At 39.5% G+C, this 19,896-nt stretch overlaps 1 protein-coding gene across 1 annotated transcript; it reads left to right on the forward strand.

Annotated features, from left to right (window-relative positions):
• Positions 1–3,467: 3,467 nt before the first annotated feature.
• Positions 3,468–10,015, forward strand: IL26 (interleukin 26). The gene is made up of 5 exons (XM_044277210.1): positions 3,468–3,632; positions 3,746–3,799; positions 3,884–4,018; positions 6,926–7,003; positions 9,914–10,015. Exons 1-5 carry the CDS (start codon positions 3,468–3,470, stop codon positions 10,013–10,015), a joined length of 534 nt encoding a protein of 177 aa, XP_044133145.1.
• Positions 10,016–19,896: the final 9,881 nt, after the last annotated feature.

Consider the following 19,896-nt stretch of genomic DNA (forward strand, 5'->3'; position numbering starts at 1 on the left):
CGCTGCCTATGTGCGCCATTACCCATCCTCATGACCAGGGGATCCTCATGACCAGGGGGGGTCCTCTGTGCTCATGCTCCACTCCTAGCAATATTCCCCCATTGTATGTGATGGTAAAACCCCTTTAAGTCTTGAGTCTCTAATGAGCACTTTTCTTCACCTGCATACTGAAGAAACCACCCATCAGCAGCAGGACATGGAACAGAACCTGAACCAGCAGGTGGTGGCATACTTGGACTGCACTCTGGTACCTCAGATCCAAGATCCCCTGTACTATTGGACATTTGTGGCTGCAACTGGCTGAGTTTGCCCTGGACAAGCTTTCCTACCCAGCCAGTAGTGTGGCATCAGAGAGGGTGTTTAGTGTGGCAGGGGGCATAGTAACCCCAAAGAGAACTCACCTCTTAAATGTGGAGAGACTAACCTTTGTAAAGATTAATCAGGCGTGGATCAGCCAGGATTTCCACACGCCAGTGCCTGATGTATAAGACTAGATCATTCTGGCAGCCTCACCAAAACATTGTGAAAAATGGGCCGTTACTTCTGGCCACGTGCTTCAGCCACTATTCTGATGCTGCCACACACCTGCTGCCATCTTATCCTACTGTCACTATCTTGTGCTGTTAATGCCACTGCTGTTGCCACCCACCTCCCCACTCTGTGACCGGGCCACTATGTTGACTCCTCATTCTATTGCCATCCTCCCCACTCTGTGACTGGGCCACTATGTTGACTCCTCATGCGGTTGCCACCTTCCCCACTTTGTTATGGGGCCCCTATGTTGACTCCTCATGCTGTTGCTACCCTCACCACTCTGTGACAGGGCCACTAGTGTCACTGTTTGGCCTTGTTTACATGACCGATTATTTTACCCTTCTTCTGATCTGTCAGAAGAACTGAAAAATGAAAAACACTACGGATCCTATCTTTGGCGCATCCATAAGGCCTCTATTTTATGGTCAGTATTTTGCATCAGGATTTGATCATGATTTGGAAGCCAAAAACAGGAGTGGGTCCAAAACACAGAATACATGCAAAAAATCCCATCACGTGTCATCTCTGTTTTGGGCCCACTCCTGTTTTTGACCTTAATAATACTGATGAAATACTGATGCAAAAACTGACTAAATACTGACTGTGTGATAGAGGCCAATAAAATCTTGCATGCAGTACTTCGTTTCCATCGGAATAAAACCAATTTCAGAGGCAAATAACAAAAAATCATGCAAATTGAGCATGAAGCCTCTATCACATGGTCAGTATTTTGCATCAAGATTTGCTCATGATTTGGAAGCCAAAAGCTAGAGTGGGTACAAAACTCGGAAGACATGCAAATATTCCCATCATGTGACATCTCTGTTTTGAACCTAATCCTGTTATTTTTTGGGGCCTTACTAATACTGATCAATTACTGACCAAATACTGACTGTGTGAAGACAGGATCCATATTTTTTTTTTGGAAGGGGGGGGGGGGTTCTTCTGATCAGAAGTAGGGAAAAATAAACAGTGACGTCTAACACAAACTTACTGCTGACACCCTCTCCACTCTGTCATGGATCCACTACTTGTATCAGTGTGTAAGAGAACAGGTTCTCTAGCAATCTATGTGGAATCAGCAGACAGTGAAAAAAGAGAGCGCTCTTTCACTCTATAGTAGAATCTTGGGCCACTGCATGGTTAAGTACATCATACCTGACGCTAACGTTGACCTGTAAGGCTAAGTTTATACTTCAGTTATTTGGTCAGTTTTTGACCCATAACTGACCAAATAAATGAAATGTGAGTCTAAGGCCGAATGCACACGGCCGTGTTTCACGGCCGTTAGCGGTCCGTGGAAACACCGGCTGGATTCCTGCTGAGAGCAGGAGCGCACGGCGTCATTGGTTGCTATGACGCCGTGCACTCCCTGCTGCCTCCGCAATACAGTAATACAGGTATGATCTATACCAGTGTATTACTCTACTGTGGCGGCAGCAGTACAGTATACTGACGCACAGTAACTGTTTCACTACCACAGTGCACTAACTATGCATGTTTCTGCAATACACCCTGATGTATATACAGTCTCCCTGCAGGCCGGGAAATAGCTGATTTATAATGCGCTTCATGACAAATTAATTTGGATTAAATACATTTTTTGGGAAAAATTCAGCAAAGCATCCAAATCGAATTTTTCAAAACTTCGCTTATCTCTAGTAATTGCCACTAAAGCTATGGCAATAGCCAATATTATATATGTGGTGAATGCCAATAAAGCTATGTTGATTGCCAAAATCATAATTATGATTATTATCAATATCATAATTATGGTGATTGCCAATATAACATCTTTGGTGATTGCCAATAAAGCTATGGTAATTAACAATAACTTAGCTATGGTGATTGCCAATATCATAGCTAGGGTGATTGCCAATAAAAGTATGGTGATTGTCAAAATCATAGCTATGGTGATTGCCAATAAAGTTATGGTGATTGTTAATATCATACCTATGGCGATTCCCTATAATATCATACCTCCGGTAATTGCCATTGTTATAGCTTTTGTGATTGCCCATAAAGTTATGGTGATTGCCAATATCATTGCTATGGTGATTCCCTGTAGCATAGCTATGATGATTCCCTGTAGCATAGCTATGATGATTCCCTGTATCATAGCTATGAAGATTCCCTATATTACCATACCTACAGTGATTGCCAATAAACCTATAGTGATTGCCAATAGCTATGGTGAGTGTAAAGAAAGCCCATGGCCACCTTAACAATTACTGATAGGAAAGGTGGCCGTGTTTTTTCAATCCTGAGAGTCTTGACCACTCTCAATCCCATGTAGTTTCTTGCCTCAAACCACACTATGATTTTATTATTCAGACATTATATTGTAACCCATAAAAGGGGGTGGCACCAATGGAAGGTAAACAGGGCCCTGTCTGTGTCACTATGGATAATACTAATTATAATATAAAAACTATACAAAGAGCCAATATTTTTTTATTACTACATACCACATATCCCACATATATGCTTTTTATTATTACTTAATTTACTGCCTCTTTTAGGCATTGCATGTATCATAATATGATGCAAGAAAAAATAATTTGTGATATATTTTAAGGAAAAGACTTCAAAACTTTTTTGAGGGTTTTCCTGACCACGTTTAGTGAACCAAAGCCACAAGTAAAGTCTTATAGTTTGGTAGCCACATGCGAAACATTTACTGTGGTAAGTAAGGTCATAGTTCTTAGAAGATTACCTATATTCTGCCAGTAAACCTATGTAGGTCTTTTGCACAACGTCACAAATGATGACGGGGGGGGGGGGGGGGGGGAATTTTGTTGAGAACTATTGGCAAGTGTATATAAAAGGACAACAAACGACCCCACTTGAGAGAACATTACTGTCCTATCTCACCTTAAAGTCTTTTGAAGCAATCACATACATTAAGTTTGAGTCAGGTGAACTTTACCAAGATGAAAATCAGCTGCATCTACAAGCAAGCTCTCTGCCTGATGAGCTTATTGGTTTTAACCTGCGACAGCAAAGGTCCAATGAAGAGAATTTGTTCTATCGCAAGAATAAGTAAAGAGAACGAAAAACTTCTTAATAAGACAGCAGAGTTCCAAAAACTTTTTCCAGTAAGTAAACACATAGTTTACTTATACAGAAAGTTTCTAGGAGGTTTTACGATGTGTATCTACCTCATTTACACATGTCAAAGCTGTTAAATATCTTTATTCTGTTTTACCAGGATGACATAACCAACATAGAGCTGTTGACTGAAGAACTGAAAAACGAGTTTATGGTAAGTATTTGGTAGTGTGTATGTGGTAAATGTATCACATAATATTCAGATTTACAGTAACATATCGCTTTTATTGTCATACAGGCGAACTGCAGTACAAGACTTCATTTGCTGTCCTTTTATACAAATGTGCTGCTTGCAGATATGGTATTGCCTGAAACCCAGAAATATGGCATTGATGAAGCCTTTTTACAAATTGAACATATGCTGAAGTTATGTGTGAGTAAAATCCTCTTATTAGCTAATTCTCAAGAGTGAAAGCAGAGATTTTAGGAAGTGTTCTCTAACAAGCCGATGTGTTCTAACACGTACTGTGTCACTTTCACTTGATGTAAATTCTTTATAGTGCTATACTGGCAGACTCTCCAGACTACTTTTCCTTTTACAATGTATTTATGTTTTGACTATATATTATGTCTCAATACAAAATGTTGACTGCTGTCGTCATCAAATAGGAATTATAAGGAAATATTTTTTGTATGGTCACGGCTTTCATTCTTAATCCCTTAATGACCAGGCCTAAAAGGCTCCTTTTTATTTTATTTTTTTTCCGTTTTTGCCTCTCTGTCTTTTAGCAGCCATAGATTTGTTATTGATGCCTTTATTTTATGCAGAGAAATGTTATTTTGTGGCATTTTTCAGGCGTACGTATAAATTATGGTGGATATTATATATTTATTTTTTGCAGCGTAATATAGAAAAAAAATATTTTTGGCATTTATTTTTTAGAATGTTCATGTTTCACACTAAATAACCTGATAAGTGAATTCTTCAGGGTCTTATGTCCTTTTGGATATCTAACATTTGTGATTTTTTTCTTTTTATTTATACTACACTTCATTTTTTTATATTTAAATAATGCCATTTTTGTTTTTGAGGGTCTTTTTAATTACATTATCTATAGCATTTGATTTCATTATGGGATTATAATTTATAACTTTATTTGAAACTTAACTTATAATGTATTAGCATTCTCCTGTATGCTAATACGCTGTGTCTGTATGACAAAAGGTGCTGTTAGGGCAACACTATAATTCAATATCAGCAGACAGCCCTGGGGTCCTTTGTAGGTCCTTAGGGCTGACTGCAGATACCCAAATGGCTCTCCCAGCTTCCGATTGGGTCACTGAGAAACCTGGTGACCCAAATGATAATCAAAGGATTTACAGCCAGGATTGGAGATTCCACTGAGCCCGGCTATGAGAACTACTGTTAGCAGCAGCTGGTTTATTAGCAGCACTCAGCAACCCTTCTCTGCTGCAGCACTGCCAAAGACATCACTGCAGACATCAAAAGACAGTGGGGAGTAAGGGGTTAAGTTTCCAAATGTACATGCAACAATCACCCAGCAATGGCCCAGATTTTTGACAAATGAATGTGATTTTTTATATTAGGCAGAAGATATTTTAATTAAAAATAAAGTGTAATTAAAAAAAGAACAGGTGCTTCATAAATATGGCGTTTATTCTGAACACCATATTTCTCAATGTATTTACTCCAGATAACTGGCAAACATATATTGACAAATTTGCTTCTCTTCTATTACAAGGCTGGCTGCTTACAGTCACCACTAGGGGGAGCTCAGTGCATAGGATTTTATACAGTTACCTCCTAGTGGTGGCTGCAGGAAAATGCTGTACTTTTAGATTGTGAAGAGAAAGAAGAAGTTCAGGGTCGGGCCCCCAGGCCCAATAGCAGTTGCACAGTCTGCCTCCATTGGAAGTACGCCATTGCCAGAATGACATATCCAATCAGATCTCCACAAATCCTAATGATCCCATTGACTTATAATGGGGTCCATCATGTTTTCATAGAAAATCCTGAGCTTAATAATGATAAGATATTTTTTCTCTCATTCTGAATATTCGTAATGTAAAAATTGATGTCTTAGAATGAGGTAGTACTATTTGTATTTTCATTTATAATCATTTTAGGCAGAAGCTGCTGTTATTCATTTACATTTTTAGATATGCTATATAGGACATATAAAAGGAGGATTTCCCAGTGTATAACTCACATTGAAGGCTCTGACATATAGGCATACTGTGTCATACATTACCCATAAGCTGCCATGCTATTTAAATGTATACTACACAGAATTAGCTTTTTATTGGATGTCTCTGCATATAATGGTGTAGGCTACTATGCTATTTTATAGATTGAAAAAGGTGTTCCGATGTAAGCCTTCTAAACAGGCACTCTTTTGGTATTGTTGGGTGAATAAAGCTATATGGATATGTTTGACGTACGGTATACAGTACGCTGGGAACTTTCTCAGTGTATACAGGAAACATAAGGGCTCTAATGTGAACATGATGTGAACAGAGTATTTGTAGGGCAAACCAGTAAGAATGAAAGTAGATACTATACATCAAATGAGTAAATATATATTTATTAGTCCAAAGGAAAGCTATGAAGTGTTATTTTTTTTACAGGTTGCATGTAATCGTATAGTAGTTTTGAGTTTTAATATCTAAGCTGAACAGGTTCACAGTAGGTGTATTCTAAGTTGTGCTTTTGTCAGATTTGGTACTGGTAAAATTGTAAAAACACTCCACAACTAAAGGATAAAAAAGCCCGCTAGAAATGTAAACTCTCCCTACAAAATCTGATTTCATGGAACAAGACTTTCCAGGAATACTGCAACTAAATCCTGTATATTGGGGATACTCTTAGCTCTGGCTAATAGGGGGAGTCCTGAATGAGAGTTCCCTTTAATTACCACTTCGGTATACAAAAAAGATGCAACAATAAAACTGAAGGCTACTTGCTGCAATAGAACATAAATGACTACCTGTCAAATTGTTTCTATGATTGCAAAGTGTTTTTCTTTTCTTCCTACCTGTAATCATGCCTAAATGAAAGGATTGCTGTGTGAAGAAAATATTGGTTAAAATGGCCCCGTCATTACAAAATGCAGTGTAATCTTCAGGCAGCATGTTATGGAGCAGGAGACATATGTTTTTGTGGGAAAAGATTCAGTAAAACTTGTGAATAACATTTTTATGGTGACAGGTATATAGACTTTAGTAAGATATAGGCATACCAAATGTGTGGCAAACTAAAAGAATGTAAAAGATTCAGCCTATATTTAAAAAAGTTACTTTATTTTATTGTTTTTTATAGTGGTCTATTAACTGCCAAGTAACTAAATCGACGGAAGAATCAGAAGAAATGAAGGAATTCAGAAATAAGATTAGTAAGGTAAGATACTTACGAAGGGGGGGGGGGGGGGAGATTTATCAAAACTGGTGTCAATGAAAACTGGTTTAGTTGCCCATAGCAACCAATCAGATTCCAGCTTTCATTTTGCAGATCTTCTTTGGAACATGATAGGTGGAATCTGATTGGTTTCTAGGGGCAGCTAAGCCAGTTTTGAGATTTTTCTATAGAATAGTTTTTATTTGTGTCTAGAATAGTAATTATTAACACACATGAGATTGAACATGTAAAATAGTAAAATAGTCTAATATATTGTTAATATAACAAGATATTATTCAGAATTTAATTCATGCCACTTTCCAGTTATTTTATACGCATTTTTAATTGAAGCATTTTGGTTTCACATTTTGGTTGCACTTTCTTTATCATACCTGGAATGAATTGGTGCCTTTTATGTACTGTATAACACTTAGGGCTCATCCACACGAACGTGTGCAAATTGCGGCCCCCAACGCATGGAACGGCCGGGCAACAGTCGTGTGCATGAGGCCTTACATTCTAGTTTCATGTTGCCTTCCTTATTTTACACATTTTTCACCTTATATGTAACACATTTTTTATAACCAACAACTTTACAGTTTGAACTATGTGGTGATTATCGATTGTAACAAGTGAATACGATAATTGATAAAGTGCGTATACAATGGAAATCTGAGCTACTCTGCAGAGTTTTGATGAAACATTTCCTTTCATGTTCCGTCTACAGCTCCTGGACAAACCTATATTTCGCCATGGTTACAGACAACAGAGAAGCCCTGTGTACCATGATTCATAATCAGACCACACAGGCTTTTTCTCTTCTGTGTTTTCATGGAGATACATTGGGTTGCACAGAAGCTGTAGAAACAAAATTAAAAACCCGACATTACTAATCAAAACTATGTACAAAGTTATTTTATTTTTCATTTCCATGCACTGAGAAAAGATAAAACAATTTGGTTGGGACGGTGGACATTTTACATCTTGCAATTGTTTTTTTGTTTTTTTTTTATGGTTTATTTTATGTTTTACCCAAATATTTTTTTTTTATGGCACAGCATTCCAAGATCCATAGCTTGTTTTCCCATTGATGTATGATGACTTTATTTTTTTTTTTGTGGGATAACTTGTAATCCTGGCCCTTTTTGTTAGTTTCGATTTTTTTAAGTTGTTCACCAGGTCTAATAAATAACATGAAAACGATATAGCATGGGCAGTTATGGATTTTGCATTACCAGTTTGTGTATTTTTTTTCCCCTATAAGGCCTCATACACACGAACGTATTTTGTTTCCGTGTCCGTTCCGCTTTTTGTTTGCGGATAGGATGCTGACCGATCCATTTCAATGGGATCGCAAAAAATGTGGACAGCACACTGTGTGCTGTCCGCATCCGTATATCCATTCCATAGGCCCGCAAAAAAGATAGAACATGTCCTATTCTTGTCCGTTTTGCAGACAAGGGTAGGCATTGTTACAATGGATCCGCAAAAAAAAACTGATGCAGCACAGATGCCAAACGGACGTCATCAGTATCTTTTACGGATACGAGTTTCGCAGATTGCAAAGCACATACGGTCGTGTAAATGTAGCCTAAGCATATGGTCCCCTGTGATAAATCTGCAGAGGAAAATCCATAACAGGTTTGCCCCAAATGTGCAGCAGCTAAATCCATATTAAGGCCTCTTGCACACAAACGCATTTTGTTTCCGTGTCCATTCAGTTTTTTTGCCGACCGTATATATGGAACCATTAATTTCAATGGGTCAGGAAAAAAAAACGGAAGGTACTCCGTGTGCATTCCGTTTCCTTATTTCCGTTCCGCAAAAAAATAGAACATGTCCTATTCTTGTCTGCATTACAGACAAGGATAGTGCTGTTCTATTAGGGGCCAGCGGTTCCATTCTGCAAAATACAGAATGCACATGGATGTCATCCGTATTTTTTGCAGATCCGTTTTTTTAAAGACCGCAAAATACATACATTCGTGTGCAAGAGGCCTAAGACTGTATGGCTTTTTCAATATTTAGCGGTCTGCAAAAAATGGATCCGCAAAAAATACGTCCGTCTTTTTGCGGATCAATTAAAGTGAATGGTTCCTTATACGGTCCGTATACGGAATGCAAAAAATGGTACAGAAACGTAAAAAAAATTAAGTTTGTTTGCAAGAGGCCTAAATCTGTTGGACTTTCCTGTGGATTTTGTTGCCCGGGTATATCACGGTCTGCATTATAGCATTTATATTTAACAATATGCTTAAGGCCTCATGCACACGACAGTATTTTTTTGCAATCCGCAAAAAGGGGTTCCGTTATTCCATGATTCGTGTCCGTTTTTGTTTCCGTGTGTCTTCCTTTATTTTTGGAGGATCTCCAAACATGAAGGATAGTAAAAAAAAAAAGTTTCGTTTGCCATGCAAATGATAGGAAAAAAACGGACGCGGATGACAATCTTGTGTGCATCTGTGTTTTTTCACGGACCCATTGACTTGAATGGGTCCGTGAACCGTTGTCCGTGAAAAAATAGGACAGGTCATATTTTTTTCACGGACTGGAAACACGGATCACGGATGTGGATGACAAACGGTGCATTAGCCGAGTTTTCCACGGACCCATTGAAAGTCAATGGGTCCGCAGAAAATCACAGAAAACGGAACAACGTACACGGGACACAACAACGGTCGTGTGCATGAGGCCTAAAAGAGGTGTTTTTCTGTCATTTTTCAACTCCCAAAGAAATTCCTGTGGGAAAGATGTCATACTAAAAGTATACTCAATAGATGAAATGCAAATGGGAATACATTTCATAATTCAACTGCTGTATGTAGTTCTAGATAAAGCAGACATTATGTAAGATACTTTTAATGTAGCTATCAGTATATGATCTAATTTTAATTATGCATCCTTTTTTTATAGATTACCTTTAAGGAGAAATTACATAAAGCCATCAGTGAAATTGATACACTTCTTACATGGATCAATTCTTTCATCAAAGACATCAAGAGAAAGGGGAAATGAAATTCTTAAGTTATTTTAATACTCTAGAAAAATATTTTAAAAAACCTGATTATATTTTCTGTAATTTATTGAAGCGAAACATTGTATCTTAAAACTTGAGCTTTATTTTTACTTGAAGCTTATATGTGATAATGTATATTTATATTGAAAAATATTTATTATATGCAAGTAATAGAAATGTGTGTTAAGTCAAACACTTAGGCCTCTTTCACACGAGCGAGAATTCCACACGGGCACAATGCGTGACGTGAATGCATAGCACCCGCACTGAATCCAGACCCATTCATTTCAATTCTGTTCTGTATTCTGCGTTTTTCACGCAACGCAGGCCCTATAGAAGTAAATGGGGCTGCGTGAAAATCGCATTGCATCCGCAAGCAAGTGTGGAAGCAATGCGATTTTCACGGATGGTTGCTTAGGAGATGATAATAAATAGGGATGAGGTCCATTCACTTTTTTAATTTCCATTATAACATAGATATAATGGAAAATAATAGCATTCTTTAATATAGAATGCTAAGTAAAATGTCCCTTGAGGGTTAAAAAATAATAAAAAAAATTACTCACCTCATCCTTTTGATTGCGCAGCCGGCATCGTCTTCTTTCTTCTTCTTGCAGGACCTGCAAAAAGACCTGCGCTGACGTCATTGCGCTCACCACAAGGTGAGCAGGATGACGTCACTGCAGGTCCTGCTGAATGAAGATAGAAGATCCTTCTATCTTCATTCAGCAGGACCTGCACTGACATCACCACACTCACCACATGGGGAGTGCGATGACGTCAGCGCAGGTCCTTTTGCAGGTCCTGCAAGAAGAAGAAAGAAGACGATGCTGGCTGCGCAATCAAGTGGATGAGGTGAGTAATTTTTTTATTATTTTTTAACCCTCAAGGGACATTTTACTTAGCATTCTGTATTAAATAATGCTATTATTTCCCGGTATAACCATGTTATAATGGAAAATAATAAAATTTACAGAACACCGAACCCAAACCCGAACTTCAGTGAAGAAGTCCGCGTTCAGGTCTGGGTACCACATTCATTTTTTTATCATGCGTGTGCAAAATGCATTAAAACACTTTGCACTTGCGCAGAAAAAACGGAACAACGGAACGCAATCGCAGACAAAACTGACTGAAATTGTGTCCCTACTCACGCTGGTTTGCCGCAATGCATCCTGAAAGCATCCGTCCCTCACCCGCGATGCCCATGTGAAAGAGACCTAGACTCAAATAGATTTTAGAACTTTAATTGATTATACATCTGTAGCTAGATGAAATGGGCCAAATCCCAAGGGGCAGATTTACTAATCCTATAGATAGCATAAACCTGGGCTGTCTACACTTGCACTGGATTTATTACAGGGGCTCAAGCTGGATGATAAATCTGGTGCAGGAATAGACCTTGTCTAACCTTATACCAGCTATTGGTGCTTAATTTCAGATGGAACAATTTTGGCATTAAATGTCATATATTGGGTCATGCTCCTTTTTCCATGAAACCACGCTCCTTTTCCGTTAATTCATGTCCGCTTTTAAGGGCAGGCACAGATAATTATGCACCAAATTGCACCATATTTGTGAGCAATTTAAGTGTCTTAAGCTTGATTGCACCATGTAGTTTTCGATGCATTTTTAACTAACCAAAGCCAGCAGTGGATGCAAAAGGAAAGACACATATGAGTCCTCCATCACACAGACTTCTTTCTACATTTATAAACTCAATTAAGAAACAACAGACATTTTATTTATGCACACTTTTTGATAGCAATTTTGGTGGATTTTCTTTTTCTTTTTTTGATGTTTTTAAAGTCCTATAGAGACATGTATGGAGAAAAATGCCCGAACAAGTGCCATACCTGGAGCATTCTGTGTTCTATTAAAAATGTCACTGCCTCCCACAAATACTACAGAAATAGCAAAACCTAAAACACGGTGCATGTAGAGTTTACGATATTAAATATGGACTTTGAAATCAGATCTGGCCACAGTGTTTTGAATTTTAAAGAAAGATATGCAAAGCGTGCATTGAAAAACTCCATAAAAATGTGGCAAAATGTTGCAGTTCTGCTGCACAGTGGGTGGTTTGGGTGGTGCTATGGGCAACAACTGTGAAAAGGCTGCTATACTTAAAGGAAATGTGTTGCCAATATTTTTTTATCTGCCAGTCAAAACCAGATAGCAACACATCTCCTTTTTACTAATCTGTTTTTATTTTCTGATTACAGATTTTTTTTATTCTATTTCCTGGACATGATTATGGGGGCTTTTTGGCAGCCCCATGAGCCAGTCATAATGGCCAGGAGGGGGGCTCATTGACTTCTATAGGAGAGTTTTCTGGGCATGCTCTGTGATCTGTGCAGAGGACATTGTACAAGGATAGAATAGATAAGCTCTGACAACCACCTATCATTTATGGTGGATTCTGTCTTATCTATACACAGAGGGGATATCTCCTTATCATTACAGACAGGCTTAGAATAATATATGGCCAGTGCAAAAACTAAAGAAATGTATGTTTTTTGTTTAACTATAGATACTGACATCGAGAAATAAAAATCACATCATCAAAAATTTTCTGATGACACATTTTCTGATGACACATAAATAATGATGCTTCCCCTTCATTCTCAGGTTCTGTGGGGGTCTCAGACATCGGACCGCTGCTGACCATATAACGATAGCATATCCTTAGCATAATGCTATCACTTTATTAGATGAAAATACCTATTTAATGTTCATTTTAATTTAAGATTTATAATTGCCACATACATTTTCTATTTGAAAATATCATTGCTTTTAGACCAATGCACACAAAATAAAATGTACATTTCCTCAACAATAATAGCAAATGTAAATGTAAGAAAATGTCACAAATGCTGGGCTAGCAAATTTTTATATTGTGTCCAGAATAGCACCTCCATTTGCATCTCCATTTATTTTAAACGTATATGCTGAGTACTGTCTCATTCATTTAATGTGTAGTTCCAGTCTGTAAGTTCAAATTCAATTTGATGTCTAAGTTATCTAAATTTTTGGATTAGAAAGTCTGAACACTGTCAAGTTCAGCTGAAATATTATGTTATTTATTAATATATATTATTTACTATCAGTATTACAGTTATTTATTTGTGACTAATATGGACAAGCCTTTGCCTATTTATTACGATGCTGTTGTATTATTATTAATAATAAATATTTATCCTTGATTGGAAAATGTTATTCTCTCTGGTTCTATGTAGGACACATACAGGGCATTTATCAATGTATTTACACCACTATTGTGGTGTCCAAAAGTGGCAAGGTATGGCTTGTGCCATATTTGCCACTTTTTAAATTCTCGTCACGTTTCTAAAGTGGAAAGAAAATGGGCGAGGTTTAGTGGGACAGAGTCTATCTTGATCCTCTGGATTTACTTATGCCAGAGACTAGTGTAAGTCATATCTCAAATCTGGGACGGGCGTAGGTTTGAGTTTCTGGTGCATGAAGTACCAGAGATGCTCCTAATTTATTAAGAAGCATCTGACTCTTAAAGGGGTTGTCTCATCTCAGACAATGGGGGCACATCACTTGGATAGGCCCCTATTGTCTGATAGGTGCGAGTACCAGCGCTATATCGAGAAGGGAGCTCCAAAAGTGGTGGAGGGCGCACTGTGCATGTGCAGCCACCCTCCATTCATTTTCCATGGGGCCACCGAAAATAGCTGAGAGCTGGAACGGCTATTTCCATCGGGCCAATAGAAGTGAATGGAAGCGGTGGTCAGTCATGCACAATGTGCCCTCCACCACTCTTGGGGCTTCGTTCTCGATATATCGCTGGGGTCGTTCCCATTCACTTCTATGGGGAGAGAGCGCTTGGTGGTGGCCGGACCAGGTGTGGGTCCTAGCAATATGCCCCCATTGTCTGAGATGAGACAACCCCTTTAATATACGAGGACCGAGGGCTGGGTCCACAGGTACAGAGGGTACATGATGCCACACAGACAACGGTTCTTACCCAGTTTACTGAACAGTAGTAATAGATAAGTGGCTAGGCATATATAAACAGGATAACAACAGAGCATAAATCAAACAGTAACAGCAATACTGCCTAACGCTAAACTAGCTATTGTGAAATATTCCCCCACAGTCCAAAACTGACTGCGCCTGAATGTTCCTGAGCGAGCTTTCTCTTTGGAGTGCACCCTTAAGTATTGAGCAATACTACACTGACTGTCCCCAAAAAAGTCGGCACCAAGAAATAAAAAGGTCACACACTCTAATATTTTGTTGGACCACGCATTCGCTGTGGCATTGTTCCGATAGGCTTCTGCAATGACACACGATTTATTTCCATCCAGTGTTGCATTAATTTTTCACCAAGATCTTGCATTGATGATGGTAGAGTCTGACTGCTGTGCAAAGCCTTCTCCAGCACATCCCAAAGATTCTCAATGGGGTTAAGGTCTGGACTCTGTGGTGGCCAATCCATGTGTGAAAATTATGTCTCATGCTCCCTGAACCACTCTTTCACAATTTAAGCCCAATGAATCCTGGCATTGTCATCTTGGAAAATGCCCGTGCCATCCGGGAAAAAAAAATCCATTGATGGAATAACCTGGTCATTTAGTATGTTCAGGTAGTCAGCTGACCTCATTCCTGGAGCACATACTGTTGCTGAACCTAGACCTGACCAACTGCAGCAACCCCAGATCATAGCACTGCCCCCACAGGCTTGTACAGTAAGCACTAGGCATGATGGGTGCATCACTTCATCTGCCTCTCTTCTTACCCTGATGCGCCCATCACTCTGGAACAGGGTAAATCTGGACTCATCAGACCACATGACCTTCTCCCATTGCTCCAGAGTCCAATTTTTATGCTCCCTAGTAAATTGAAGCCCTTTTTTCTGGTTTGCCTCACTGATTAGTGGTTTTCTTATGGCTACACAGCTGTTCAGTCCCAATCCCTTGAGTTCCCTTCGCATTGTGCGTGTGGAAATGCTCTTACTTTCACTATTAAACATAGCCCTGAGTACTAATGTTGTTTTTCTTCGATTTGATTTTACCAAACGTTTAAGTGATCGCCGATCACGATCATTCAGGATTTTTTCCCCGCCACATTTCTTCCTCGAATACGATGAGTCCCCACTATCCTTCCAGTTTTTAATAATGCGTTGGACAGTTCTTAACCCAATTTTAGTAGTTTCTGCAATCTCCTTAGATGTTTTCTCTGCTTGATGCATGCCAATGATTTGACCCTTCTCAAACAGACTAACATCTTTTCCACGACCACGAGATGTGTCTTTCGACATGGTTGTTTAGGAAATGAGAAGCAACTCATTGCATCAATTGGTTTTTTTTTTTTTTTTTTTTTATAATAAATATATATTTTTATTTTCCAAGTCATAATATTAATACATAAAACAATATTAATCACAGCGGTGTGCCCAGCATGGCAATCATAGATGTCATTACAAGAAAAATTCTACACAACATCCTAAGGACACCCTCAAAGTATTATATAATAATAAACTATATACCCCCCCCCCCCATTGGCTGCCGTCCCTCTATTCATTATTATATAGAATAGTATCAGTATTAGTTATAGCTATGCAGTTATGTGTGCAACTCTCCGTTTCCTTTCAATGTCCTCATATACCTTAATTCTTTGGAGGTATGAACCCCACTCCCTTATTGAGGGCGGGGAGACAGAGCCCCAATACTTTAACAATATAGCCTTAGCAACCATCAATCCCTGCATCCAAATCCGTCTAGCCTGAGGCGGGACTTCCACTTCTGACCCATAATCCCCAAAAATCACTATCAAAATTCCCGGGTTATAGTTCATTGAACTCTCCTTTTGTAGGGTAGCGAAAACCTCATCCCAATAACTTCTTATTTTGCTGCAGCTCCAAAGCAGATGAACATAGTTTGCATTAACATATCCACATTTAGAGCAGCAGCAATCCCTATCTTTATTTTGGGGAAATTTTCCTTGGGTTTTAGGCGTACAATACAGTCTATGGAGTATCTTAAATTGAATTAACCTATGCGCACTGGAAACTGTCGCCTTTTTCACATTCCTATAAATAGTAGACCACTGCAGTGGGGGGCAATTCAGCTCTTGCTCCCACTTATCTGTACTTTTAAAAGGTGTTACAGTTGCCAGTGCCGTTCGGAGTTTCGCGTAAAGTCTAGATAGCTTCACTTTTTCATACTTCTGAGCGTCACAAAAATCAAAAAATTTATTCTCTCGTGAAAAAATAACACCCCTATTCCTAGAGGTTTCAAATATATGTTTCAAACGTGAATACATAAATAGGTCTAATGGTGAACTATCTAAAAAACCAAATTCCAAAAGTGATTTGAAACGACCCATATAAAAAAGGTCGGACACTCTATTAATACCACTACGTAACCAATAACCAAAATCTGTAATTTTGAAGAACTCCTCCAGCCCCCTGTTGTCCCACAGAGGGGTGAAACCAAACGGACCGGAAGATTTAAGGATCTTCTTCAATCTGTTCCAAATCCTCTGCAGTGAGCAGGGGATCAACAAGGACCTCCTCATTCCCATAAACCCAGTCTCCAAACATGCAAAGATATTCTCCACTGGTTTATCAAAAACTTTTGTCAAATAACGTGAAAGTAACCTCTCTTTAGAAAAACAGTGCTGAATCTGTGCACATAAAAAATAACCTTGAAAAAAAGGTAATGACAGCCCACCATCTGCCTCCGACAGCCATAGATATCTCTGCTTTATACGCACCCTCTTCCTTCCCCAAATTAAATCATTAATCATAGTCTCCAACCTATGAAAGAAAATATCATCTATCCAAATAGGGGAGGCACACAACAGAAACAAAACTAATGGTAAGATAATCATTTTAATCAAAGCTATACGGTCCGTCTGTGCCAATATCAATTTCCGCCAAGCGCTGATTTTGTCCCTAACTTTATTCAAAACCGGGGCCAGATTAAGATCATAAAACCTATTTATAGGGACCCCAATCTTAACCCCCAAATAATCCAAAGTATCATTAGGAGCCAAAACACGAACTCGCCTACCCTCATCTACAGCTTTGCGGTTTAACGGGAGGAGCGATGACTTTGACCAATTAATTCTATAACCTGATAATTTGCCATAATCTTCTATTACCTCTATGACATACGATAGGAACAGAATCACGTCATCGGCATATAAGCTTATTTTTTCGCCCACTCCCGCCACCCCAAACCCATCTATACGATTATCTAAACGAATCCGGGAAGCCAATGGTTCAATAAAGAGAGCGAAGAGGAGAGGAGACAGGGGACAACCCTGTCTCATCCCTCTCTGCATCATAACAGGGGAGGAGCTGATACCGTTGACACTGATAGATGCAACTGGCTGTGCATATAACATTTGAGTCATTTCCTGGAACGAATCCCCAAGGCCAAAATGGGACATTGTAGCCCACAAGAAGGACCACTCCATCCTGTCAAACGCTTTTGCGGCGTCTAGAGACAGAATGGAGTGGTCTATACTACCCCCAACAGACAAATTCAAATACACCCTATATAGACTCATCTGTATTTGCCGTCCCGGGAAAAAACCCGTCTGGTTAGGGTGTACCAAACCCGCTATAACCCCTTTTAGACGATTGGCCAAAATTTTAGCAAAGATCTTGTAGTCCGTATTTAAAAGTGATATGGGTCTATATGACCCCATATCACATGGATCCTTCTCCTTTTTTAAGACCAAGATAATCACTGCCTCTCTAAATGATGGAGGTAAGGAGCAGCATGCGCGGGATTCATTCAGGACTAGAAGCAGGATCGGCAAAAGTACTTTAGCATGGTACCTATAGAGATCAAACGGCAGTCCATCTGAACCGGGGGCTGATTTATATTTTAGAGAGGGAAGAGTCGCCTGGAGTTCCTCTAAAAGAATGGGGGAGTCCAAGCGCTCCCTATCTTGAGCGCATAACTGGGGGAGCTCTAATCTTTGAAGATATTGATCCATCTCGGTACGACTAAACATAGACTCGGATTTATAAAGGGTAGAATAATATCTCGCAAATTCCTCCCTTATCTCCTCTGCAGAACTCACCCCAACACCCTGTAAGTTCCTAATTTCTCTTATACTGGTAGACTCTCTCTGATTGGCCACCAGACGAACCAAAAACCTACCCGTTTTACCGGATTCGCAAAAACGATTCTGGCCTTGAAATAGGAGCTTATGTTGTGCTTTTTTATATAGGAGCGTCTAAAGCTGTAAGTTAGCCTCTTTTAACTGATTTATGGTTTGCTCCGTATAGGAGTCAATTAATGCGGCGCGTAAACTCCTTATTAAGTCTGTCAATTGTTGTTCCCTGCGCCGTACTTCTATTCTAAACCTATTAATTTTACTAAAGTATAAGCCCCTTATATGGGCTTTCAAAGCATCCCACACGTAATGAATATGTGTCGATCCCACATTAAGGTCCCAAAATTCCTGAATATCCTGGTCTATTCGGGATTGCTCCCCTATCACGTCAAGCCAGTGCGGATTCAGTTTAAAAATTCTACCTGTATTTGGGGCCTCTGCAAATATAACAAGAACTGGGGAGTGATCCGAGATTCCATGAGGTTCATACCTCATTCTCAGGACGCGACCGCACAGCTCCTGACTTGCAAACGCCAGATCTATACGGGACATTGACCCGAATGACTGGCTAAAACATGAAAAGATTTTTTTGCTGCCATAGAGGTGGCGCCAGATATCGACCAGCGCCAACTCCTGGCATACAGCAGTCAAGGGGGATCCCGTACGACCGCACCCAGAGAACGACGAGAACCGATCCAACTCAGGATCAGGTACTGCATTAAAATCACCTGCCACTAATAGTGCACATTGATTTTTTGTGGATATATATTGGACTAACTGTGAAAGCACCGTTGCATTAAATGGTGGAGGAATATAGATAAAAGCCAGTATGACCTCCTGCCCTTTCCAATACCCATGGAGAAATACAAACCTCCCTTACTTGTCAATCAGGTTATCTAGCGGTTGATACTCCATCCCATGATGAATATATACGCTAACCCCTCTTGCATAAGAGGAGTAGCAAGCGTGGTACTCAAGAGAAGCCCATTTCCTTTTCAGTATGTAAATCCTTTCTAATGTAGCGTGGGTCTCCAATAGTACCACAATAGCCGGCAAATGTCGGACCACGAGATCAAATACCACCGTCCTCTTCACCCTGTCTCCCAGCCCTCTCACATTCCAAAATAGAATATTACACGGCATATCCTATGGATAAACGGAATTTCAAAATCCCCTTTCTTAACGGAGAGGCACGCACATCTGCACAGCAAATGACGACAGCCAATCCCTCCCTTAAACCCACCCCCCCCAAAAAAAAATAAAAAAAAACCTGCATGGTTGACAGGGCATTTCGCAATACCCATCAACCTCTCTCCTACCACCAAACCTCCCCCCTGTCACCTCCCCTCATTAACCTCCCTCCTCACCCACCTTCCGTACTATTTGCTGCAATCAGTCTTTTTTTCACCTCAAAAAAAGATCTTCTTTTATTTTGTGTCTCTCGCGAAAAATCTGGGAAAATTGATATCAGATTACCATTAAATGGTATATTTTCTAGTTCTCTTTTACGTCTAAGGACCCAATCCCGATCCTTTGAACAGACAAATTTTGCCAGGATTGCCCTAGGAGGGGCCCCTGGAGGAGGTTTTTTGAAAGGGATTCTATGGGCTCTTTCCACACAGAAGGTAGATACGTCATAGTCAGGTCCCAGACTTTCTAGCAACCACTTCTGAATGAAAATTGGCGGGTTATCCTGTTCTGCCCCTTCTGTACCCTACTAGCCGCAGGTTATATCTACGAGACCTATCCTCCAGCTCTACCACTTTTCTTCTTA

The sequence above is a fragment of the Bufo gargarizans genome, chromosome 2 (assembly GCF_014858855.1).
Source record: "Bufo gargarizans isolate SCDJY-AF-19 chromosome 2, ASM1485885v1, whole genome shotgun sequence".
In the NCBI taxonomy this organism is placed as follows: Eukaryota; Metazoa; Chordata; class Amphibia; order Anura; family Bufonidae; genus Bufo; species Bufo gargarizans.

What these genes read in the sequence shown, in the direction of transcription:
- IL26 (XM_044277210.1), top strand. Translation starts at nt 3,468, where the DNA reads ATGAAAATCAGCTGCATCTACAAGCAAGCTCTCTGCCTGATGAGCTTA. An exon ending in AGTTCCAAAAACTTTTTCCA is followed by an intron (nt 3,633 to 3,745) that starts GTAAGTAAACAC and finishes CTGTTTTACCAG; the next exon opens with GATGACATAACCAACATAGA. An exon ending in AACATATGCTGAAGTTATGT is followed by an intron (nt 4,019 to 6,925) that starts GTGAGTAAAATC and finishes TGTTTTTTATAG; the next exon opens with TGGTCTATTAACTGCCAAGT.